Source organism: Neodothiora populina (genome assembly GCF_041146345.1).
Source record: "Neodothiora populina strain CPC 39397 chromosome Unknown canker_contig_7, whole genome shotgun sequence".
Classification (NCBI taxonomy): Eukaryota; Fungi; Ascomycota; class Dothideomycetes; order Dothideales; family Dothioraceae; genus Neodothiora; species Neodothiora populina.
Window position 1 is genome coordinate 653,840 of NW_027191415.1, and position 22,877 is coordinate 676,716.

A 22,877-nucleotide genomic window follows, 5' to 3' on the forward strand; every position below is an offset into this window, starting at 1 on the left:
ACTCCTGCCGGTTATCCACTTGTGCGGGTTTGTGCGTCACACGGGGTACATGGTGCATCTCCTCGCTCGAGGCACCTACCCAATTGATTGCGGTTTTCTTTTCTTTTTCTCTTCTTGTTTATGTGGGCTCGCGCTCGCTCGATGATTGGGGGATCTCTTGGGGGGCTGCTGCTCACCGACCTTTTGCGCGATATAGTGGAATTGGACATGACTATGGGATGATGTGCATAATCTGGCATGCGATATGTCGTGCCTGAGCGACGCTTTGACCCTTTTAGGGCGCTGATTGTTCAGAGGGCAACCCTGTCCACATCGTGTCGACGATGCTATCGCGAGAATCGGTCTTCTTCGCGGTGACCTTGCTTGCTCGTCACCATCGCACGGTCTGTAGCCCTTCCACACTTTTCGGTCCGCTTATTGCTGGGAGCCTTCTCAAAATCAGACTATTTGAACATCATACCTCATGACAAACGTCAGAAGGTCCAAGTTTGGCAAGCACTCACCTTGCTCCTCGTGTATCCTATGTTGCCATCATCATTTAATTCCATTTTGCAACAAGTACACAAACTTAGAAATCATATTCGATTCGATCAGTGGCATATACAAAAGCCAGGTAGATCAGCGTGAGTGAATGTCATCGTATTGCCCTGACTATAGTTCCAGAATGTCTTGCGCTTCGTGTTGATCATGTCCAAGACAGAAATGAAACAGGATGATATAAAGTGCTGTATATCAGCCCAAGCAAAAGCCACACTACTTCTCGAAACCTCTCAGAAGACCCAACCTCATTACTGTACTCGGCTCGCATATCATCGGTCGAGCACAATATTCATGACGATCGAGCCAATTCGCGAGCGATATATGGGGTGCCACACTCGGCGTCATGATCGCTCTTCTATTTACCATGCGCTGGATCAGCGATACAGCACTTCGGTACAAGTAATGGTTTCCCGAATGTCAGTACGAAGGACCGCCAAGTACTAACGGCACGCCGCGATCCATATAGCCAAAACAGTAGAGGACCCAAGCGAAGTCTGAAGATAGGGAGCCAATACGGCACTAAAGTACTGCGGATCACTAAGATTGCTGTACTGTATGGACTAGAGCATGTATATACAAAGCGCCAACTTCACTCGATAATCCTCACATACAAGTACAGTAGTTACCTTATCATACTATCACGATGTCTTTAACGCTGGAGACGAGGCGCGCAAAGTGAAGTAGTCACAAGTACCATTTGCAGCCAAGAATAGCATGCTTTCGCTTCTTGGCACATTCCTTGCCTGGAAGTAAGCGCGCCAGGACCAAGCGTTGGCGCCTTGAAACGCTTCCAGTATTGGAGACGCCCATCCCAAAAATATGGTCCAGACAATAGATGCGTCTGACTGGACAGCGCGACCGGGAACACAGAGTCAGGAGCGCGCAGACAAAGTAGCTGCAATAAGTTTTCCACAGTCCCTGAGTAATGCTCTGACACTGCTACTCGTGCATGGCGCATAAGTTGATCCTGGTCTTGAGGGCTGGCTGGTGAAGTGACTGACTATACTTTCTTTACCCCTCGTGCCCCTCATTTAGATCGTCTGCCCTTGACATCAATAATCAAGAAAGCTACTCGAAGGATAAGACATGTCCGAGGCAAGTGGGCAGACAAGTATCGCAGCGCGAATAGCTGCGCTGAAACTTGACCATGTTGGCCGCGCCCCTGGAGGACCGCCGCCGCCACCGTATAAGAGGAGTACCACTATAGACGTACAGCAAGATGTGACGACAGTGCCTAACATTGAAAGACCTGGGATCCCAACTCGGCAGCAAACCACAAATGTCCCGCTGGTCAATAGCTATACCACTGCCGCGAACAACGACATTGGTAATATGCCGGCTGACGCAAGGACGAATGGTAGTCCTATGCGAATGAATGGTAAGGCCCCGCCACCTCAGATGCCTAAAAAACCATCAAGGAGTGCTGCGCCGGCCTTGCCACCTAGAAGACCATCTGGACCAGCGCCTCAACTTCCGCCGCGAAGACCGTCAGAAATGTCACTAGAGGCTCCTGTGGCGCAAGATGGAAACTTAGGTCGAAGGCCATCGACCGACTCGACCGCCTCAGCCATGTCAGGCACGTCGTCTCTATCGAGAGTTTCTACAAGGACAGGAACAAGCATCGGAACTGCGGCGTCAGCGAATCGATTCACGATCAAGGCCCCAGAGTATGATCCATCCAAGTTACCACCGCTACCTCCCAGGCGAGAAAAGAGCGACACGGAAACTCCTAGGGTGGCTCTTCGAAGCAACAAGTCGACCTCTAGTGTTCCATCTCTGCTTGTGGTACCTCAGAAATCGCAGAGCGTGCCGCCCCCGGAGCCGAGCACATCTACCCGCCCTAAGCAGTCGATATTGAGTCTTGGATTCAACAACCCTGTGCCTGCTCCTATTGAACCTAATTCTGCGGAGACGAGGCGCGATGATGGACGCCCTCCTGTACCTCTCGCGTCTCGACCGGATCTGACAAAGCTCAAGGCGTCGAAGCCAAAACTAAACGGAAATCCTGTATCTCCACCGTCGCAAGACTCGTGTCTGAAATGCAGAGACTTCTCCGCTGTGGATGCTCATGCCGCTCGCTTCCCGCGACAATCCATCCCATCCACAGATCTAGGCTGGCTATCCAACCAACTGACTTCCCAATTCCCCTCAGCAACAGACAAAGCGCGAGCCCTCTTCACCTGGCTCCACCACAACATCGACTACGACACAGTAGCATTCTATAACAACGCCGTCAAGCCCTCCACCCCGGCATCAACTCTCGCGACCGGTCTCGCAGTATGCGAAGGCTACGCAGGCCTCTTCACCGCTCTCGCCTCAAAATGCGGCCTCGAGAGCGTCGTCGTCGGCGGCCACGGCAAAGGCTACGGCTTCGTACAACCCGGCCCCAGCGGCCCATTACCACCCTACAACCCCGGCGGACACGCCTGGAACGCCGTAAAAATCGACGATGGCAAATGGAAACTGATCGACTGCTGCTGGGGCGCGGGCGCCGTCGGCGGACCCAACCAGCCGTACCAGAGGGGTTTCTCACCGCACCACTTCACGCGCGACAACGTCGACTTCGGCCTCAGCCATTTCCCCGCCGACAAGCGGTATCTCCTGCGCGAAGACGGCAGGCCGGAGATTAGTTGGGCGGAGTACATCTTGGGCCCGAGTAATGGCGCCGAGCCACCGCAGATGTTCAATGGTTTCACGAGCGAGGAGGGAATCGCCGTCGAGTCGTTTAGACCGCTGACGAAGCACATTTCAGTGTACGGTAATAGCACTCCATTCATCAGATTCCAATTTTCAAAAGTTTGCACGCACTGGGATAACGAAACTATGGGCAACGGCAAGCACTACGTCTACATCCTCGAAACCGCCGGCACAGAAGGCCGAGAGAGGAACCTGCTGCCATTCGAGACGAACGGGTTCTTCTGGTGGATTGATGTGGCGCCGCGAGACCTGGGCGCGGCGCGTCAGCAGGTCAAGATCGCGGCGGTGAATAGTTTCGACGGCGGGGATGGAAGGGGCGTTTCGCCGAAGCTGTTCAAAGAGAAGGTCGGGCGTTGTGGGATGGGGTGGGGGTATGTGGCTTTGTTTGAGCTTGTTTAGTTAGTGGTCATACTGGTGGTGGTGGTAGTAGTAGTAATGATGGGAGTGGTAGTAAGAGGTAAGAGGAGTGCGCTCCCGCCCTCTCTGCCCCGCACCTTCCTGCCTCTTTAGCAAAGACTTGGAAAACCCCAAGCTCGATCTGTTGCACTTGACACAAGGAATGAAGAGAAGTTAAGGTTGGCGTACATCTTATCTTACACGGCTCTAAGGTTAGCAACACCCCCGAAAGCCAGTCTTTCCCAACTAATGTGCACCAAAAAGTGAAGTAATATAGAAAGGAAACCAGAATAATATATTTTTGAGAAGTCAGTCACTATTTTCCCCCCATCGGCTTGATTTCTCCCGGTTTTCATATCAAGCGCCGAGGAACACAGGTAGCGCAGGCCTTCTTCGACACCCCTGCTTTTCCTGTCACAATTTCCGTTTTTATTTCGCTTCCATCGTGTTTCCGTGGGCCTGTCGTTGATACATATACATGTCTATACCAAGAAGGCTTGCAGAGTGATTATAGCACTCTAGCTCAGACTTGGCCAACCAGAACTCTCTCGTATGCGACTGACTGGCTCAATGCGGCCGCATTCCCCTCAACCTTTGAGACAAGAGCCGAGTCGGAGCTGTGGAGAGAGGGGGGTTTGATATTGTCCTTTTAGCATTCCGATGTCTCTCGTGAAGTTACATCATTGAGCTTGCGGGGATATTAAAACGACGGAGTCACCTGTAGAAAAATAAGTGGACGAGCTTGGGGGAAGAACGATATATAAAAAGCGCATGCATGTCTGGGAGCAGCAGCGGTACCAGCTGTGGTAGTGCTGCTCGTGGTGGTGCTAATAATGCCGGCAGAAATATACATACCTCTGACAAACAGCATTTCCGACTGCTTCTTCACCGTCTGCGGAACACAGCGTCAGCGATTGTTTCTCTTTTCATGTTACACACAGTAGATGAGAAGAAATCATACCCTCACGGTGTCGAGCTCGTCCTCGTCATCAATCACATAGATGGTTTCCTCGACTTCTCCGAGCACTAGGTTGCAATGGCTGTCGTATGCCTGTCCGAGTCACGCGAGTAAGCTTTTGTCTTTGTCTATCGTTCTATCTTTCGGACATTGCGTAGAAGGTGATGGGTATGCGCGCGCACGCCTGCGCAACTCTCTCTCTGCCTCCCTGGCGCGCAGACGCAGCCACAAGGCACGCGCAATGTTTCTGGGGATTGTTGCTGCTGCTGCTGCTCATCGGAAAAAATGAAAATCGCATACGTGTAAGCGGCCCTGTAGTTCTCGGTCTCCGCGTAGCTTGACAAAGACAATCTCGTTGAGCGAAAGGCGGACCAGATCCAGAGGTTCGTTGACCGGGTTCGAGGAGCCATCGTCTGCGTCCGCCATTGTGTTTGTGGAGCGAGAAGGAAGCGGTGGGATTTTGTGGATGTAGCGAGAGAGCGTAGGTATGGTGTATGGATTGTTGCTCGGGGTCGATTAGTTGGTTTAATGTGTCGGTGGTTGGCTTATTGATTCGTTTATTGTCGACTACATTTAGTCAATGACCGAAGCTCGGCGGAGTGTCGTTCGTCTGCAATGCGATCGAGTGCAAACACAATGCAAACATGCATACAGCATTTCACCTACTGCAAGTTCGGAGAATATCTCGAGAATATATAATTACATGACCTCGCACATTTTACCATCCTTATCAATCGCTATATTCTATAAATGGCACTGAGCCCGTGTAACAGCATCACAGAGCAACACAGCAAGTTGGTTCAAATAATGAAATGTCGACATATGATTGACCGACAGAGTCGCGAGGCCAGTCCTGTGCTGCCATCCTGATTACTATGCAGACACACTACTATACTACAGACACAGAATCTCCTAGACCTTGGGTGTGTTCTACGCCTCACTATGCCTGCGACACCTCTACTGTATGTTCTGCTGCCAACCAAGCACTCAAGAGTCGCGCCATCAAATGTGGAAGCAGGAAGATAATCGTGTAACCTCTTGGCGCATGTCTCTCGATCGCGAGATTAGCGACGCCACGAGCCAAAGTCCCAAGAGTCGAGAGAAACGGGCTGAATGATTCGAGTTGCGGGGTCTGCCAGTACCAGCTGAGAACGACAGGATATTGTAATATTGTACTGTACAGTGCACTACATCAGTGCTACTGTGAAGTGTTGTGGTTTCGGGTCCACAATATATCGCGGAGAATAAAAGACCATGCGAGATGGTCATATCAGTCATATCGACTTGACTTGATAAGACAATCCAATCACAGAGGAACGAAAGAAGGCAACGGAAAGATTGACTTTCCTCGCTTGAGGTATACCTTGTTCACTGTACTTCGTATAGTGGGAACGCGTGAAGACGACGTCAGCAGACGCGCCACCCCTGCCCTGTCGTTTGGTTGCTTACGGTCAAGTTTTCTTGAGTTCCTTGAGTTCCAAGTCTTTCTTGGTCGCAATTAGGCACTTTGTATAAGGAATAAGGTTGCCATCCAACCTGAAATGTGCCTGGCCGCCTTGTGTCAACGGTTTACCCTTGGCACGACACCGCCACGTTTTCGACCGCCTCGATGCTACTCGGTCGCAACACATCTTTTGGAGTATCCTATTGATCATACAGCTACTTGGACTATCGGGCAAGAGACCGATCCCTAATTATTGTCTCTTTTCTCTCTCGACACTGCTCGTCCTGTGCAATGGATGCGCTTCCTGACGTCATCCATCTCTGAGACAGCGACCAGTGCAGATACTGGGGAAACAAGAAAATGGCTGGCGATGCGCATCAAGACAATAATTCTGGTGATTCTGGTGTGAGGAGGAGACATTCAGGCCAACACGAACGTGTCAGAAACAATGTCGCAACTACGGAAGAAGACAACTCGGCAGACCTCACGGATGCCGAGGCGTTTGGTGGTATTCGCAGATCTGCGACAGACCCGGCGCGACTGATGACTTCGGGCAACGATATTCCTGTAATCAGCAGAAATGATCTCGACGAGCATCCTCAGCAAAAAGTGCGATTCTCTCTGGACACTTCTCGACCCTTGTCGCGATCGGGCGACAAGAAAAGGAAGAGCGATGACATGGTTGAGCAGGTCGACGATGTGTCCAAGAGGGCTGGCACGCCGAATCTTTCTTTGGACACAAGCACTGCGCAGTCGGGCCCCAGAGTATTTGGCGACACGGCAGCAATGGATGTCGTCTCACCAGACAGTCCTTTGGCGAACAGAAGCACTTCCCCATCAGCTCCACATCGTCCCAAGTTGTCTCCCTTGTCGCCCGCAGGCCGCAACCGAGGATACTCCCTTCGCAGTGCTCTGTTTCAGCGAAACATGCGAGATCGTCCCGCCGAGGTTCCAGGTTCTGTTATAGAAATGAGCAACGTTGGCCCATCCAACCTGAACCCTCTCTCGAGACAATTCTCACGGCAATCCACACGACCTTCAACCGGAAAGAAGTCTATGGACACCGTGGTCGAGATATCCCCCGTAGTCGATCGTGAGTCGCAAGAAGAGTTCAAGCTACCATACCACGAGCCTCCGACAGGCCTTCGCGGCATCGAGGCCCTTCCCCACTACAACTCTTGGTTACAGGCGAGGGCTGCCCGTAATCCTGTATGGCGTTCCGTCCAGCAAGCATATTCGCGCACGAGGAAGTTTGTCCTGAGGATCCAGGAAATCCCCCCAAGCAGAGACGGAAGGCACATTGACCTCGATCCCTCAAGGAAGCAGGCCTTGATAGATGAGAGAACGGGCAAAAATTACATCACCAACACCATTCGCTCAAGCAGGTACAATGCCTGGAATTTCGTCCCCAGGCAGTTGTTTGCTCAATTCTCCAAGCTTGCCAATTTCTATTTCTTATGCGTCTCTATTTTGCAAATGATACCCGGTCTGAGTACCACTGGCACCTACACTACTATCGTGCCACTCCTTTTCTTCGTTGCTCTTTCCATGGCGAAGGAAGGTTATGATGACTTACGACGTTACCGCCTCGACAAGGCCGAGAACAACCGTGAAGCCACCGTGCTTCATGCATATCGACCCATTCCTGGCTCAGAAGACTTTGAGGAGACCACACCGGCCGCTCGCGAAGGACCCATACACTGGGCCAAGACGAAATGGCAAAACATACAAGTCGGAGACGTGGTGAAGCTCGACAGAGACGAGGCCGCTCCTGCTGATATTGTGCTGTTGAATGCCAAGGGACCGAATGGCATCGCTTACATCGAGACCATGGCACTTGACGGAGAGACCAACCTCAAGAGCAAGCAGACAACCACTTCTCTAGTCAAGCTCTGCGACACCCTGGAGGCCATCAGTGATTGTAAAGCTCACTTTGTCGTCGAAGATCCCAATCTCGATCTTTACAACTTCGAGGGCAAGGTGGCCACGGACGGACATACTGCTCCTCTGACGAACCACGAGATTGTGTACCGAGGAAGCGTGTTGAGGAACACATCCGAAGCCATCGGTATGGTCATATACACTGGTGAAGAGTGCAAAATTCGCATGAACGCCAACAAGAATCCTCGAATCAAAGCTCCAGCATTGCAGACAGTCGTCAACAAGATTGTCATCATTATTGTCATCTTCGTCGTTGCGCTATCTATCTTCAACACCGTGGCTTACCAAGTCTGGAAGAAGGGAACCGAGAAGAACTCGTGGTATCTGATTGACGCCGACGTGGCTTTCTTCCCCATCCTGACGAGTTTCATCATCATGTTCAACACCATGATTCCTCTCTCGCTTTACGTCAGCATGGAAATCGTCAAGCTGGCCCAGATGTTGCTTCTCAACGACATCGACATGTATGACGAGGTCTCAGACACTCCCTTCGAGGCACGAACTTCCACCATCAACGAAGAACTCGGCCAGATTAATTACATCTTCTCGGACAAGACTGGAACCCTGACCGACAACTCTATGAAGTTCCGCAAAATGAGTGTTGCCGGTATTGCTTGGCTGCACGATGCGGATCTCCAGGACGAACAGCAGGGCGGCGAGATGCTCATGCATAAGAAGAGAAGACGGAAAAGCAAGGGAAAGAAACCAGCAAAATTGCCACGCGCCTCGACTACGCTTTTGGAAGGTGGTGAGATCGACGACGAAGGCGAAGATGCACGACGTCCGAGCCGAAAATCTACCTCCCAATGGCAATCCTCAGCCCGCCCAGCCAAGGCCCAGCTGGAACTCAATACTAGAGACTTGATCAAATATCTCCAGCGTCGGCCCTTCACCGTGTTCGCCAAAAAGGCTCGAATGCTGTTGCTTTCAATGGCATTGTGCCACACTTGTCTGCCAGAGACGCAAGAGGATGGCTCTGTCGACTTTCAAGCATCCTCGCCTGATGAATTGGCTCTTGTTCGAGCTGCACAGGAGCTCGACTACATGGTTGTCAACAGAGACTCTACTCTACTTACTGTCAAGACTTATCCCAACGGTCACGCGCAAGAGGCGGTGGTGGAGCAATATGATATCCTGGACGTGATTGAGTTCTCCAGTAAGCGCAAGAGGATGTCTGTGCTCGTGCGCTTCCCCGATGGGCGTATCTGCGTGATCTGTAAGGGTGCCGACACCATTGTTATGCAAAGATTGAAACTTGCAGTGCTGGCAAATCAAAAAGTCGTCGAGATCGAGAAGAAAGCTAGTCGGCGCAAAAGCCTTGAGGCGCGCGAGGCAATAGCCCGCAAGAGCGAGCATCATGAGAGATTGAGTCTCAGTCGACCGAGTGTGTCTTTGTCCTTAGGCGGACGCAAGAGTGGAGGTATGCTTTCGAGACCAAGCATGTCTGGAGCTAGCCGTCAAAACGTCCGAAGTGAGATCAACGAATGGTTACATGAGAGGGAACACGATGTAGACGTGCTGCACGAGGAAGATGCTGGACTACACTATTCACCACGACCCTCTACACATGTACCTGGCCGCCACTCCTCGGCACCGTCGGAAGCACGCAGTTCATTCCAGACTGATGATGAAGACGACGAAGACTTGATCGAGGAAGCGCTCGTGGTAGACGAGCCGAAAGTGGTGGAACGCTGCTTCCAACACATCAACGACTTTGCCACCGAGGGTTTACGCACTTTGCTATATGGCCATCGCTTCCTTGATGAGCAAGAGTACATGGGCTGGAAGAAAGTCTATCACGATGCCACTACCAGTCTCGTGAACCGGCAGGAGCTGATTGAGCAAGCCGGTGAACTAATCGAACAGGATCTCGAGCTAGGTGGCGCCACCGCTATTGAGGACAAACTCCAGAACGGCGTTCCCGAGGCAATTGACAAGCTCCGCCGCGCCAGCATCAAGATGTGGATGTTGACTGGTGACAAGCGTGAGACGGCCATTAATATCGGACACTCTTGTCGATTGATCAAGGACTACTCTTCCATCACCATTCTAGACCACGAGACTGGTGAAGTTGAGCAGCGCATCGCCGCTACCATCTTGGATATCAACAACAGCAAGGTTGCTCATTCTGTGATTGTGGTCGATGGACAGACCCTGGCCCTGATCGAGCATGACAAGCCGCTGCGGGGTCTCTTTTATAATCTTGCTGTCCTGGCCGATTCGGTCATCTGCTGCAGAGCCTCTCCCAGTCAGAAAGCGGGCCTGGTCAAAGCAGTGCGATACAAGGTCAAGGGGGCAATCACGCTAGCGATAGGCGATGGAGCCAACGACATCGCGATGATCCAAGAGGCCCACGTAGGCATCGGTATAACAGGTAAAGAGGGTCTTCAAGCAGCCAGGACCTCGGACTACTCGATCGCGCAGTTTCGCTTTCTGTCGAAACTTCTTCTCGTACATGGTCGGTGGAACTACATCCGCATCTGCAAATACACGGTCTCGACGTTCTGGAAGGAACTTTTGTTCTATCTCACTCAAGCGCTCTACCAGCGATGGACAGGGTATACTGGCACATCGTTATACGAGTCTTGGTCTCTTTCCATGTTCAACACCTTGTTCACCAGTCTCCCGGTTATCTTTATTGGTATATTCGAAAAGGATCTGCTCCCTCAGACTTTGCTCGCTGTTCCAGAGCTCTATACCAAGGGCCAACGCAACGGCGGCTTCAACTTCAAGATCTACCTCGGGTGGATGTTCATGGCAGTCGTGGAAGCGATGCTAGTGTATTTCCTCATGTACGGGTCGTACGGCCAAGCAATCTTCACTAGAGATCAGAGTCTGTATGCGCTTGGGTCTCTGACCTTCACGGCCTGCATCATTCTCATCTGCACCAAGTTGCAAGTGATTGAGAATCACAACAAGACGTACACTGCCATCATCGCCAGCGTGCTTTCGGTAGGCGGCTGGTTCCTTTGGATGATAATTCTCGGTAAGACAGCCCTTTCTCATCAAACACACACAACTGACTTTTCCACCCCAGCAACGACCTACCAAAACAACAACGAATACAACGTGAAAAACGGCTTCTTCAACCGCTTCGGCGACAACTTCACCTGGTGGTTCACGCTGATCCTGATCGTTGTGTCCACAGTGTGGTTCGAGTTCGGCGTCCGCAGCCTCAAAGCAGCCTACTTCCCTACCGACGTCGACATCTTCCAGGACCTGGAGCGCGACATCCACGTGCGCAGACGCTTCGAGGAAGCTTCTGCAATGGAGCTCCAGGCCGGCTGGAACCACGGCACGAAGAAGTCGAGTCTGGAGCTGTCTCGTGAGCGCGAGGCGCAGGCTCAGCGTGAGAATGAAGTCGTGGATCTGCTCAATCGGCCGAGAGTCATGGAGGAAGGTAGCGCTGGACGCGCTAAGGGTGCTAATGCAGCGATTCCTGTGACTAGGGTCGAGACGGAAGAAGAAATCGTCGTCGTCGAGGATGGCTTCGAGGGTCCTGTTAGGCGATCGACGGATATTCAGGAGATGTTGTCGAGGAGGTTCGGGAGCGTACGGCAGGGCACGCTGACGAGTAGGGATTGAAGTTCTCGTGAAGAAAAAGGAAGATGAATAGGTAATGAATGATGATGTCAGAAAGTTTTTTCTTTTGAATTCAACCCAGCTCGTTTATGAATCTCTGCAACAATCGAAATGTCCACATATTAAGAGGGAAAAGCGCTCCATCACTGTGACTGTTACTGTTACTGTGTATACAAAATTGCCTTTTCCTTTTCTGCTTTCCACATCATAACACCATTCCAGAGCAGATCTCTTACCCATTCCATCCAACAGACACGCAAGCACATACTTGACATCAATAAGCACACGGTGGATACCCCCCGCCAAAGAGAAGTATTTCCCTACCTTCACACTCCTAGGTACAATAAGTACAGTAAACACACGCCGATATTCACACATGAAACAAGCACGAAAACGAGACCAAGAACCCCGCCATCAGCAGCGACAGAAAAAAAAAGAACCAGAAATTTCTGGAGTGTAGACACAAGCAGAAAATACCCGCACGCACGCACGTATAAAGTACGATTCATGGTAGGCAATACTTTGTAGTAATACGTACAGTACAGTACAGTAACAAATTACCTCCCCCTCACCTGCACCGACTTAGCATTTTTACCGCACCTTATGCAACAACGAATCAATAATGGACAATGGCATACCCATCAATCAGTCAACCAAGCCAGAGTGTCGTCACTTGATATGCTCTCCCGGCTACCTTACCTACTCGGACTCGTACACAGCAAGAAAAGGGGAAGAATGTTGCGCTTTGACAGCTGAGTTGAGTGTTGAACAGTACATACCTATTCACAGTACTCATGTACTCAGATGTGAGAGGCCCGGATCGTTCGTTCGATTGCAGGCGTTCGGTCGGATGCGTCCACCATCAAGGATCAGGTCGGGGGGAGGGTACTGTACCTACCTTATAGTGGGCAGAGTAGACTGTACTACTGTACCGGACACACAAGTAAGAAAGTGTGCAGCGAGAGAGCGCGCGCAGTGGGCTAGGGTCAATGGATGTAGCCGAGAAACTCTGTGACAAGACGAGACAGAGAGTATGAAGCTCTTCGTCATCGAGCGAGGCTGGGATTTATAGCTACATCCATCTATCTGATATGATCCTCGCAGCATCTCTGTCCGGAGAGCAGAGGGCGTGGTACTAAGTTTTATTTCGCGCGTGGTTTTGAGTGCACACACACATGCATGAACGCACGAAACGCACGTGCGCACTCATAATGGTACAGTACCTTTGTACGTGTACATGTGTTAGTTTACTGTAGATACATTCGATGCATCAGATTCGTGTAAGAGCGATGGGTAAGCGAGGCGCCCCAGGCGGGAAGGGTCGAGGTAAGGTTAGGTGATTTGGAAGAAAAAAAAAGAATACAAGGTACGGTGATACTGTAATAACAAGAAGAGAGCTTCGAATAGAGTACCGGAGGTGGTCCGTCAAAGTACTTACAAGGTACCGTACCTTATTTGCACGAGCTCGCTATTCCGGAGTGTTACAGAGAAGTAGAGCGTCAGGATCGCCTACCTGGATACTTGCAAATTGCGGAAGCGCGAGTCTTGTTAGATCACACCGTACTTGTACAGTCAGATTGAACTATCGGTCAAAAATTTTCGTCTCTTGTCCATCACAATAGCCTGCGAGATCAACTACCAAAAGTATACAGTACCTATTACAACACACCATACACACACACAAGCTCCCCTTCCGAAAGCAATAAGAATTAGCCGTATAAGAGGGTAGGTGGGAAAGCAGTGGACCATGGTGTTATCCGGATCGTCACCGCGTGACGATGACAATCATGCATGCGTTGTGTGGAACCCCCAGCCGGCCATCGAGATGATGGAAAATCATGACTTGGCATTGCCACGCAGGTTACCTTAGATTGAACATTGAACAAAAGAGCAGCAAGGCTCGTGCACAGATCGGGAATATTGCCGAGGCGAAAAAGAGCATGGCAACACAACCCGCCATGCATGCAGTTCAACCTACACTTGGAAAGTAACAGCAGATCCGGGTCTGTTTGCCGCACGCCGCCCTAACAAGAAGACTGTCGAGGATCAGAAACCGCTCCTCGACCGACAACTCTACCTCACAAAAGACAGCCGAAAGTCGCGATGACGCAAGATGTGACTCGAGTTCAAGAAGCCCAGAGCTGTCTTCAGACAAGGGGCAGAGGCTACAGTTGCACAGTTGCAACAGAGTTTGTGACCGAACACCATTTGATTAGCTGGGGTTTTACATTAGAGTTCGCGTGGCAAGCCGAGCCGTTGGTGGACGCGAACAGCTGAGTGAGAAAGAAGCGCTTGTTCTACCGCACCCAAGCGCGATTGGACGTGACTTGACAGCCTTGTCTTTTGTTTTAATAATCTGTACAGCATTCGTTACATATATGTCATTGCCGATCCGGCAAGTGACTCGAAACCTGATCGTATCTCCGAGGTGTAAAGAGCGAAATGACAAGAAGAGACAAGAAAGGATCGCGATGCTTATATTATTAATGTTTGCCCAGCCTCCCCTGAAATCATGACAGCCCAGGAAAGTGGTGTGGGAAAGTGTGTTGTGTACCGGACACAGTTCCCCATCACTGGGTTGATATTGGGGGGAGGCTGAAAGCAGTGGTCGTCAGAAAGCGAAAGCAGGAAATTAACAAGTGATAATCAATGATTTGCAGTTGCTGTCGCAGCTCTAAAATTGGACCACTTGACATTGAGCGCAATCCCAACGTTACATCTTCCCCCATGATATAGGCTTGGCGCGTCATTCACAATCCGCGGTGTACAGTAGTGGCGGCGGACAAGAGAATGCGATTGCCGGGGAGTTGAGTTGCCCTAGGATTTGCCCTGCGACCGCTGCTTGAAAAAGAAGAAGCGCCGACGAAAGCCTGGCTGGCTCTTCTGCTGCCTGTCTGTGTTAGTGAGTGTGTTACTGTAGCCTTTGTCTCTCTTCCTCCGCCGCCGCCGCCCCCCCCTCGAGGTTCTGGCTCAACGTCTTCGCTAAACGGTGAACGACACGGACTTTGCTCTGCAACTCTGACCTTCTCTGGTTACCGTGACTCTTTCACCCTTTCCCTTTAACCTTTTGCCTTACCTTGGCCTCTTTCTCACAGTCATCTCCGACGGTATCCCATCTTTCCCGTCCTCTGTCAAAGCATCTCGATAGTCTCTTTCTGCATGTTATGACCGACACGAATTTCTCTCTTGCATCCAATTAACGACCGGGACTGTGATCCCGCCTTGGCCTGGCTTGCCCCAATCTCATCATTCCCCGCCCCTAGAGTCGCAGCGCGCCGCAGGAGTATCGTGCTTTCCGCACTCGAGACATCACCAACCACCCTTGACAGTCCCCCCATCATCTCCCCTTTGCGGTTTCGGTAGTGCTCTCGTCGTCAGCCCAAATAACATTTGGATAACGCACGCACCCGCAGCACATCTTACGCAACAAACTCTTCAAAAATACTGCTGCATTAGACTTGTCAAGTGTCGAAGTTGACTTGGTCCAAAAAAGCCTGGACGTCACCGCTTCAACCTCGCTCTCCGAGTCACACCGAGTCTGACTGACTTTCTGGAGTCGAGCCACAAAGCTGCAACCATCATCAACAACAACATCAATCATTCCATCGAATCTTCATCTCTGGGTCTTTTACTTTTCTTCGCATGGCAGGTGTTGGTACTTGACTGTGCATTGTCGCTGGCGTGTTCTTTGTAATTGATTGAAAGCGACCGAAGCCCCGACTGGTCGCCTTCCCCTACCCCCTCAACCTTCTCTCTTCGGTTTACCAAACCCGTTACGCCGCAGCGTTGCCACGGAGTGTCATCGAAAGAATTGTCAATCGACATCTCCTTTTAACTAGACTGCTTCTCCTCATCCTCATCATCATCATCATCATCGCCAGTTCGACATCATGAGAGAGGCAAATTTCAGCATTCCAAGCGCAAATAAGGCTTCCGTTGGCATCACCCCCGCCCTCTACGACCGTCGCGCCCTTGACTGCACCTCGACACTCCCGCTCATCAATTCATTGAACAATCTCGCATATCTCACAACTTCGTCCGCCCGGATCCGTGACATCCTCACTGTCGATGGCGGTGTTGAGAAGCTGGTCTGCATCCTAAAGGAGGGCCGAAGCAAGGATGCAATGGAGAGCTGGAAATGGAATCTCGCCTTTCAGTGCGTTTTTAACATCGGTGTCCGTGGATCTGAAACCGTTCGCACAAGAGTGGTCGAGGCCGACATGGTGCCCGTGGTTGCTACCGTGTTGGAGAACTACATCCAGGCGGTGGAGAAGCTGAACAAGCGTGCAGACGAGGAAGCTCGTCGTAAATCCATCCAGATGGGTCTCTTCGAACCCACAGCAGCCAATGCAAGCAGAACTCTACCCAAGCAATCCAGGCAGCTCTCGTCGCGCTCTGAGAGGGGCAGAAGGACAGCTCCGCCACCCATCGAGATTCCAACATTGCCTGCACAGCCATTCCACCCACTCGCCGAAGAGATGGACCGACTGCGCACCACCGGTAGTCTCACCCCTCAAGCCAACGTGACGGCAGGCTGGAGGACGCAAGAGCGGGCAATGCAACGGCCGCGGGAGGATAGACATGTCTTATCGCCTGTCCTTGGATCTCAGAGACGCGAGCAGCCAGTCACGACACCACCATATCAACACAGTCTCAGCCCCTTCGGGCTACGACCAGTCCGCGATATTGACAGGCTGCCTTCAATGCTCCCAACTCTGCACGCGGAGCTTAGTTCACAGCCTCAGTCGCCCACGACGCCTAGTGTCACTGCTCCTGGTAGCCCACGGAGCGCCACCCTTCGACCCCGGAGGCGGCCGTCCATCCGTCATCAGCTGTCCATCTCGGGTAACTGGGAAAGCGAGCACAACGACGACAGCAGCCAGGAGACTTCAGACACAGCCGAAGCGTCGCCAGAACCAATGGTCGGTATCCAAAATGATATTGTTATGCAAGACATTGTCGGCGATGATGGAATGCTCGAGGGCAGTGCGACTCCGGTGGCTCTGACCGCAGTGCCCACCGTCAACGTTGCACATGCCGACAACTTCATTACTTCTCACCGATCAGACCAAGAGACGGCGAATGCAGCCGCCAGCCCTCCCGCAGGACGAACTGGATTCGCTCCCGCGCCACCTCTGCCTCCGGTCGACCTTGTCAATGCGACGCCGCCGACTCTGACTTCTTTCCGACCGGGACTTTCTTACATGCCAGCAGCGCCAGCACCGCTCCTCGCCGCTCTTCCACGTGACGAGGACATCATCATGTCTCTGCAACTGCTAGCTTATGTGTCCAAATACTGCAACCTTAGATCCTACTTTCAGCAATCGCACCTGGTGGCACGGCTGAAGATTGACGCAGAGCTGAAGACACTGGATGCTGACTACGATGCTACGACACCCTACACTGGTCCTTCTCAGGAAGAGCTTGACGAAGCCTGGGACAACGAGTTTGTGCCCAAGGCAGATGAGCCAGCCTACAACATATTCCCTTTGATTGAGAAGTTCACGGTCCGATGCTCGAGCTCTCGACAATCTCTTCTCCCCACATCATCCCAGCACAGCGAGACCATGCAGTACTGGGCTGGGGTTGTGATGCGCAACCTTTGCAGGAAAGACGAAAGCAGAGGTGGCATCCGCCAATGTGCTTACTGGAAGTGCGGAAAGTGGGAGGAATACACACGGCAATTCGCCAAGTGCAGGCGATGCCGCAGAACCAAGTACTGCAGCAAGGAGTGCCAGAAGGGAGCCTGGGGAAGCCACAGATTCTGGTGTGTGGCGGCGGATGAAGCGAAAGAAGGAGAGCATTCGCGGCACCACCAAGGACATTCACGTAATCATCACCACCACCACCACTCGACGCAGCAACAACAGCAGCAGCAGCAATCGGCTCAGAGCGCGAGCCGTGACGCTTCCAGCTCTTCGTCTGGTGCCTAAAACAGGCGCATCTGAGAAGTCTGCATAGCTTGTGGGTGGGCGTCTACGGCCTATTTCATTTCATTTTTCCTTTGCGTTCATCTTGACCACCTTTGCACTTTTCGCGCGATACCACGATTCAATATTGAGCCTGGACAAGGCGACATTGATTTTACTACAAATCATTGCGGCGGCGTTTTTGTTACACGGAGAGAAGAGAAGGAGAAGAAAGCGAGAGGGAGGCATGTCGATTATGACCTTTGACTTAGCGTAAAAGAACAACGTATTACTTCTCCAGATATGTGATCATTTTCAACTTAAATGTGACTATGACTGCAGTATACCAACAGTGACCTGCCTGCGGAGCACGACATCGGGGCCAGGCAGGCAGTCATGCGCAAGGATACCCGATTCGGCAAGGAAGATGCGGTAATGTCTGTGTGTGTGTAAATCATCATTGTGCCGCGCTGGCTGTCTCTTATCTTGATTGCGGGCAAAGCATGACCCACTTTTTGTGCTAATCCGTAAGTCGTCAAAGGCCAGAAGAAAGACTGAATTGTTGGATGTGGCTTGTGATAAGTGAAATAATATTAGGATGACTGTTTCCCATGTCCCAGGACTGGACGTCTGTCTCTTGGCAAGATTTTTATACCACTCCGACACTCTTGCGACAACGACCACAGAACTGTCTCAATCCGAGACGGCGTCCGTCGTGTCTTCATCTACCTGAAATGCCAACCGGGAGGCGGGACTCTATTGATTAATCAGGCAACACTCTTTCGTTCCCCCTTCCTCTGCCCCCCGTTCCCTGCCGGTTAAGTCCGACGGGCGGTGGTATTCCCGCATAGCCATGTACGAAGTCCGCACCAACATACCGTCTGCTCCCGTATCTTCAGATGTTCGCTCTCCATTGCTACTGTCACCCATCATGGTGAATCCGGAATTGGCCAAGCAGGCAGCGCATGAGAGATGGCGGAGATGGGTTGGGCTGGGACTGTTGTTCACCACTGTCATTCTCTGGACTGCCTCCAATTTCCTTGCTAGTGTATGACTTTGTTCGCCCATTATTGATTTGAATGCAGAGAGTGTTTTGTGGTTGCTAATATTCTATGTCTTCTCTCTGAATGTAGACGCTATTCGCAGATGATACCTATTCCAAACCATACCTGGTCACCTATGTCAATACCGCTTTCTTCATCCTACCGCTCATCCCTATCCTCATCAAGCGTGCCTACGAAGACCCGTCATCTCTTCACGAATTGAACCGATCATGGCGCCGGAGTCTGTCTCGCTATACGCCTTTGAAACAGATGGACGAAGAAGAGAATGGCGAAACATTCCACAAGCCGGATAGCCCACGCTTCCACCTCGACGTTCCGGACGACGACGACGACGACGACACACACATTCCGCACAACGAGTCCGAGGCTATGCAGCGATCTCAGGTGTTGAGTGTTCGATCTGTAAAGCACACGGAGCCTGCTCTGACTCTGCGCGAGACTGCCCGGCTGAGTCTTGAATTCTGCTTCCTTTGGTTTCTGGCAAACTATTTCGTCGCAGCCTGTCTGGAGTACACCACTGTCGCGTCCAGCACCATTCTCACCAGCACAAGCAGTATATTCACACTGCTGTTCGGCACCATCTTCCGCGTCGAGAAATTCACACTCAAGAAACTGCTCGGAGTCCTGGCTTCTCTGGCTGGTATTGTGCTCATCTCCACCGTCGACCTTAGTGGTGACAGCGACAAAAACCGCGGTTCTTTCCCTCACAAATCATGGAACGAAATCGCTTTGGGTGACGGCATGGCTCTGTTCTCGGCCGTCATGTATGGTATTTACGCTGTCATGATGAAGAAAAGGATAGGAGACGAGAGGAGGATCAGCATGCCTCTGTTCTTTGGACTGGTTGGGCTGATGAATGTGCTTATGTTGTGGCCTGGCTTCTTCATCTTGCACTGGACCGGTGTTGAGACGTTCGAGCTGCCAGGTGATCGAAGGGTCGTGCTCATCATATTGGTAAGTCGGAGTTGTATACCTCACATCCTCCACCGCTCTTTGTTGAAGACATTTGCTAATTGTAATGCGAAACAGGTGAACTCCATAAGCTCTCTCGTTTCCGACATGGCCTGGGCCTACGCCGTCCTGCTGACGTCTCCCATTGTGGTCACGGTCGGCTTGAGCACCACGATCCCTCTCTCGCTCATCGGCCAGATCTTCCTCAACTCGCAGCATGCCAGTCTGGTCTACTGGGTCGGAGCCTGCGTCGTATTGATCAGCTTCTTCTTCGTCAACCACGAGGAAGCCAAGGAGGATGGCGAGGAAGAGCAAAACGAGGAGATAGAGCGAGGGTTGCCTCCGATTAATGTCGGCAATGTCATAGTTGACGATGAACATGTCGTTGTTGTTGAGCCATAGAATTACCCTAGATTTTGTATGCTTCATGACTTATGCTTGTTTTTGTGATTTGTTGTGGTCGATAATGCTCATTGCGTGATACACGTTTACGGTAAATGTGCAAGCCAACAGGTCTACTTGGGTATCACACGGTAGATCCGCTCATCATATGATGAACCTGTAGAATAAGCACACTGATAGGCGCATATGTTACTACATTATGTTCGATATACTGGGGCTCGACTAGGTAGACATTTATGTTCTACACACCAGGGCTTGATAGGGTAGACATTTTTGCATACAAGCGGAGAAGCCCACTTTTCGCTATCTAGAGCAATTGCGACAGAGATGATCATGAATATTCAGACATGCAAATTATATCAATACCGAAAAATATAAGTAAACAAAGATTTAGCGAGTGCCCAAAATAATCAAGAAATAAAATGCCAAAAAAATTGGTTTGTCTGCGAGAGAATCCATTAGCAACTGTATTCAATATGTCTAAATGTCAATGGTGGGAATCGAACTAACCTCTTTGTTCACATGTGTCATCCTTAGTGCAGGGGCCATGCTAATCTTCTCTGTATAGTTTCAAATTGACCAAATGCCCGAAGGCGAAGTTGGTCCTATTTCTACTGATTATATACTCATGGCTAATGCTACCACCCCTCTTTCAAAATCCGAAAATTCATGCGTATGGGTGCTGCGCGCACATCTCCCATACACATATCGCTGAATTCGAGTTTTTGCATTAGATGGTGTTTCTTCTCTGCTCTTGTCTTGCGATGACCAGCTAATCAATCAATCAGTCGCTCGTCATTTCATCTGTACCATCGCACCGAAGATATCCATGATCCTGCGCTAATGCATGAATTGTGTTCCCTCGAGGGAAATTGGGCGAAATCAAAACGTCCCATGACCTCAGAGACGGACGCACACACAGCACCGCACACGCTCAACGGGCATCATTCAGGCGCAGAGACTGGACATGACTTGCGCAATTGTGTCCCGCAAGAAATGGTCATCTTCAAGACTTCATTTGTGACGAAAAAGGTAAAATGAATGTAATGCGGGCAGGGAACACGGAGAGTATCCGTACTCAGGAGCGAGGGGAGGGGAAAGAATCGGTGGGGCATTTTTGCAAAAATTAGGTGTGGTGCTTGCTGCCCGCCGGCTTCGGGTCCGCCAGCCAGCCATACTGTATTCTGTTCTCCACACGCTCTGGTGGCTTTCTGGGCCTACTGCGATTGTGATGAACTTTCTTACTGTTTGAGCATGCGGGAGAGTCGTACTTGTCCTGCGCTTGAGGCCATTTGAAAATGAGTCTGTCCTCTGCATGGTACTCGGTGGCCGGCCTTGTGCTGTAGAGGCCTCAGATTGCTCTTGTAGGTATGGTGTGGTCTACGACTTCATCCGTACCCGTCGTCTGGAGCTGGAGCTGGAGCTGGAGCTGCATAGTCCCTTTCAATATGCGAGTGTACGATGAAGGCGTGTGTCTCCGTCAATCACCTGAGCCTGACGATTCATGCTAAGATACAGATGTACCATCGCTCCGAAATCTCTAGGCGAGATTGTTCGAGTATGACTACGTACGGTGAGTATATCACAAATGATGAGCAATGTTTACTTTCTGCGGTTTGCCCAATGTGGAAGAGAATATTTCTTCAATCTATCGATCGATCATAATAAAGAAATAGGCATTATCGGAGTACCGAGCAATCGTCCTCGTCTTCGTCTGCAGCGTTCACACTCCTCGACAACCAACCGTATAGCTCAATCGGCAAAGCACCATACTGAGCTGGAACCTCCGATCATCTGGCTACGCAGATCATATGAACAACTATTATGCTGAGCTCCAAGAACAGACAAGGCGGCTGCGATACCGCGATGCCACCGTCGAACCGCCTGACAACACCACATGACTCCCATGTGCACCATCTACTCGGTTCATCCTAGCGTGCCACAGCCTCTCGAACCATTCTCTGACTCTTGTGCGACGACGGTCTCGGTGCTGCGGACTCTGTTGTGTATCTGGAGAAGTACTCGGTCCCCGGTCTATGTCAGGACCGTTAATCGCTTCTACGATCGCGGCCATGGGGATCCCATGTGATGTCCCGCTGGTCGTTGTTGGACGCCTTGAGGAGGAAGACGGATGCTGTCTTTGACTCTGCGCATTCGAGACGATCGGATCTGACCATTGATTCCCTGTGCCATTCGGAGCTCTGGATGCAGTCCGCCTTTCTGTGCGAGCCCGGGATCTGTCGACATCCTCCCTCGTTGGTCTCCCAGCACCTGCAAACGAAGACTCCGGAACATTGTCAGGTGCATTCCGACGATTCGATCTAGGCGGCGGCGGCGGTGTTGATCTCTCTGACCTAGGGACCTGTCCCCTTCTGGACGACTGCGCCGACGTCTGCGTTTCACGCTGTGGTTGGACATGTTGAGCACGACGAGCGACCAATGGTCCCAAAATCGTCACTTCGATTCTGGTAATGTGAATCGGAGTCCCTCCCGCAAGTAAATGTGCTTGCCCCAAAGTAGGTCTGGCTCTTATTCTCCTAGGCCTTGGTCGAGGGACTGGCAACGCCGGATCTAGCTGGTCTGCTAGTGCTGGTGAGGGTGGGAGGAGGTCGGGAATCTGATTGTTGTTGTTGTTGTTGTTGTTGTGCGCGCTCAGGTCCATGGTCAGGATCCCGCGGCGGCTGGTTGCTTGGCTGCTGGTTGTGTTGTTGTTGGTGAATGCGCTCATTTGATGGTTTTTGGATGTCGTTGGTGAGAAGAGGAGATAACACTGTCGAGCTGGTCTCGTCTGGACAGACGGATGTGTAGGTGTGAAGTAAACCATTACATGCGCCCCTGTATCTATACACTTCTTTTTCGTTTCAATCGCAACTACACGTTGTCTCGGCACAGAGGACTGTTTGCTGCCCTTACCTCCTATGCCACAGCATCACTTCATCTCCCAACTAGCTAGCTAAATACCCACGGCGGTCCCGCAATTTGCTCCGAACATG

The 22,877-nt window shown here is 51.3% G+C and overlaps 5 protein-coding genes across 6 annotated transcripts; 4 read left to right on the forward strand and 1 right to left on the reverse strand.

Annotated features, from left to right (window-relative positions):
- Positions 1 to 1,626: 1,626 nt before the first annotated feature.
- AAFC00_006285 (uncharacterized protein) lies at positions 1,627 to 3,636 on the forward strand (the record flags this gene model as incomplete). Its single annotated transcript, XM_069346219.1, has 1 exon — positions 1,627 to 3,636. One exon carries the CDS (start codon positions 1,627 to 1,629, stop codon positions 3,634 to 3,636), a length of 2,010 nt encoding a protein of 669 aa, XP_069197428.1.
- A 677-nt stretch (positions 3,637 to 4,313) lies between these two features.
- On the reverse strand, positions 4,314 to 5,017 carry AAFC00_006286 (uncharacterized protein; the record flags this gene model as incomplete). The annotated part of the gene is made up of 4 exons (XM_069346220.1): positions 4,314 to 4,351; positions 4,489 to 4,525; positions 4,595 to 4,684; positions 4,892 to 5,017. 4 exons carry the CDS (start codon positions 5,015 to 5,017, stop codon positions 4,314 to 4,316), a joined length of 291 nt encoding a protein of 96 aa, XP_069197429.1.
- A 1,378-nt stretch (positions 5,018 to 6,395) lies between these two features.
- Positions 6,396 to 11,561, forward strand: AAFC00_006287 (uncharacterized protein; the record flags this gene model as incomplete). Its single annotated transcript, XM_069346221.1, has 2 exons — positions 6,396 to 10,962; positions 11,014 to 11,561. The coding sequence occupies 2 exons, from the start codon at positions 6,396 to 6,398 to the stop codon at positions 11,559 to 11,561; spliced, it is 5,115 nt and encodes a 1,704-aa protein (XP_069197430.1).
- A 3,887-nt stretch (positions 11,562 to 15,448) lies between these two features.
- Positions 15,449 to 17,491, forward strand: AAFC00_006288 (uncharacterized protein; the record flags this gene model as incomplete). Its single annotated transcript, XM_069346222.1, has 1 exon — positions 15,449 to 17,491. One exon carries the CDS (start codon positions 15,449 to 15,451, stop codon positions 17,489 to 17,491), a length of 2,043 nt encoding a protein of 680 aa, XP_069197431.1.
- Positions 17,492 to 18,320: 829 nt separating this feature from the next.
- AAFC00_006289 (uncharacterized protein) lies at positions 18,321 to 19,884 on the forward strand (the record flags this gene model as incomplete). Of its 2 annotated transcripts, none has more annotated exons than XM_069346225.1 (3): positions 18,321 to 18,515; positions 18,601 to 19,485; positions 19,561 to 19,884. In XM_069346225.1, the coding sequence occupies 3 exons, from the start codon at positions 18,321 to 18,323 to the stop codon at positions 19,882 to 19,884; spliced, it is 1,404 nt and encodes a 467-aa protein (XP_069197432.1). The 2 variants fall into 2 exon arrangements, with proteins under 2 accessions (XP_069197432.1, XP_069197433.1); XM_069346224.1 differs by having other exon boundaries at positions 18,399 to 18,515.
- Between the last annotated feature and the right edge of the window lie 2,993 nt (positions 19,885 to 22,877).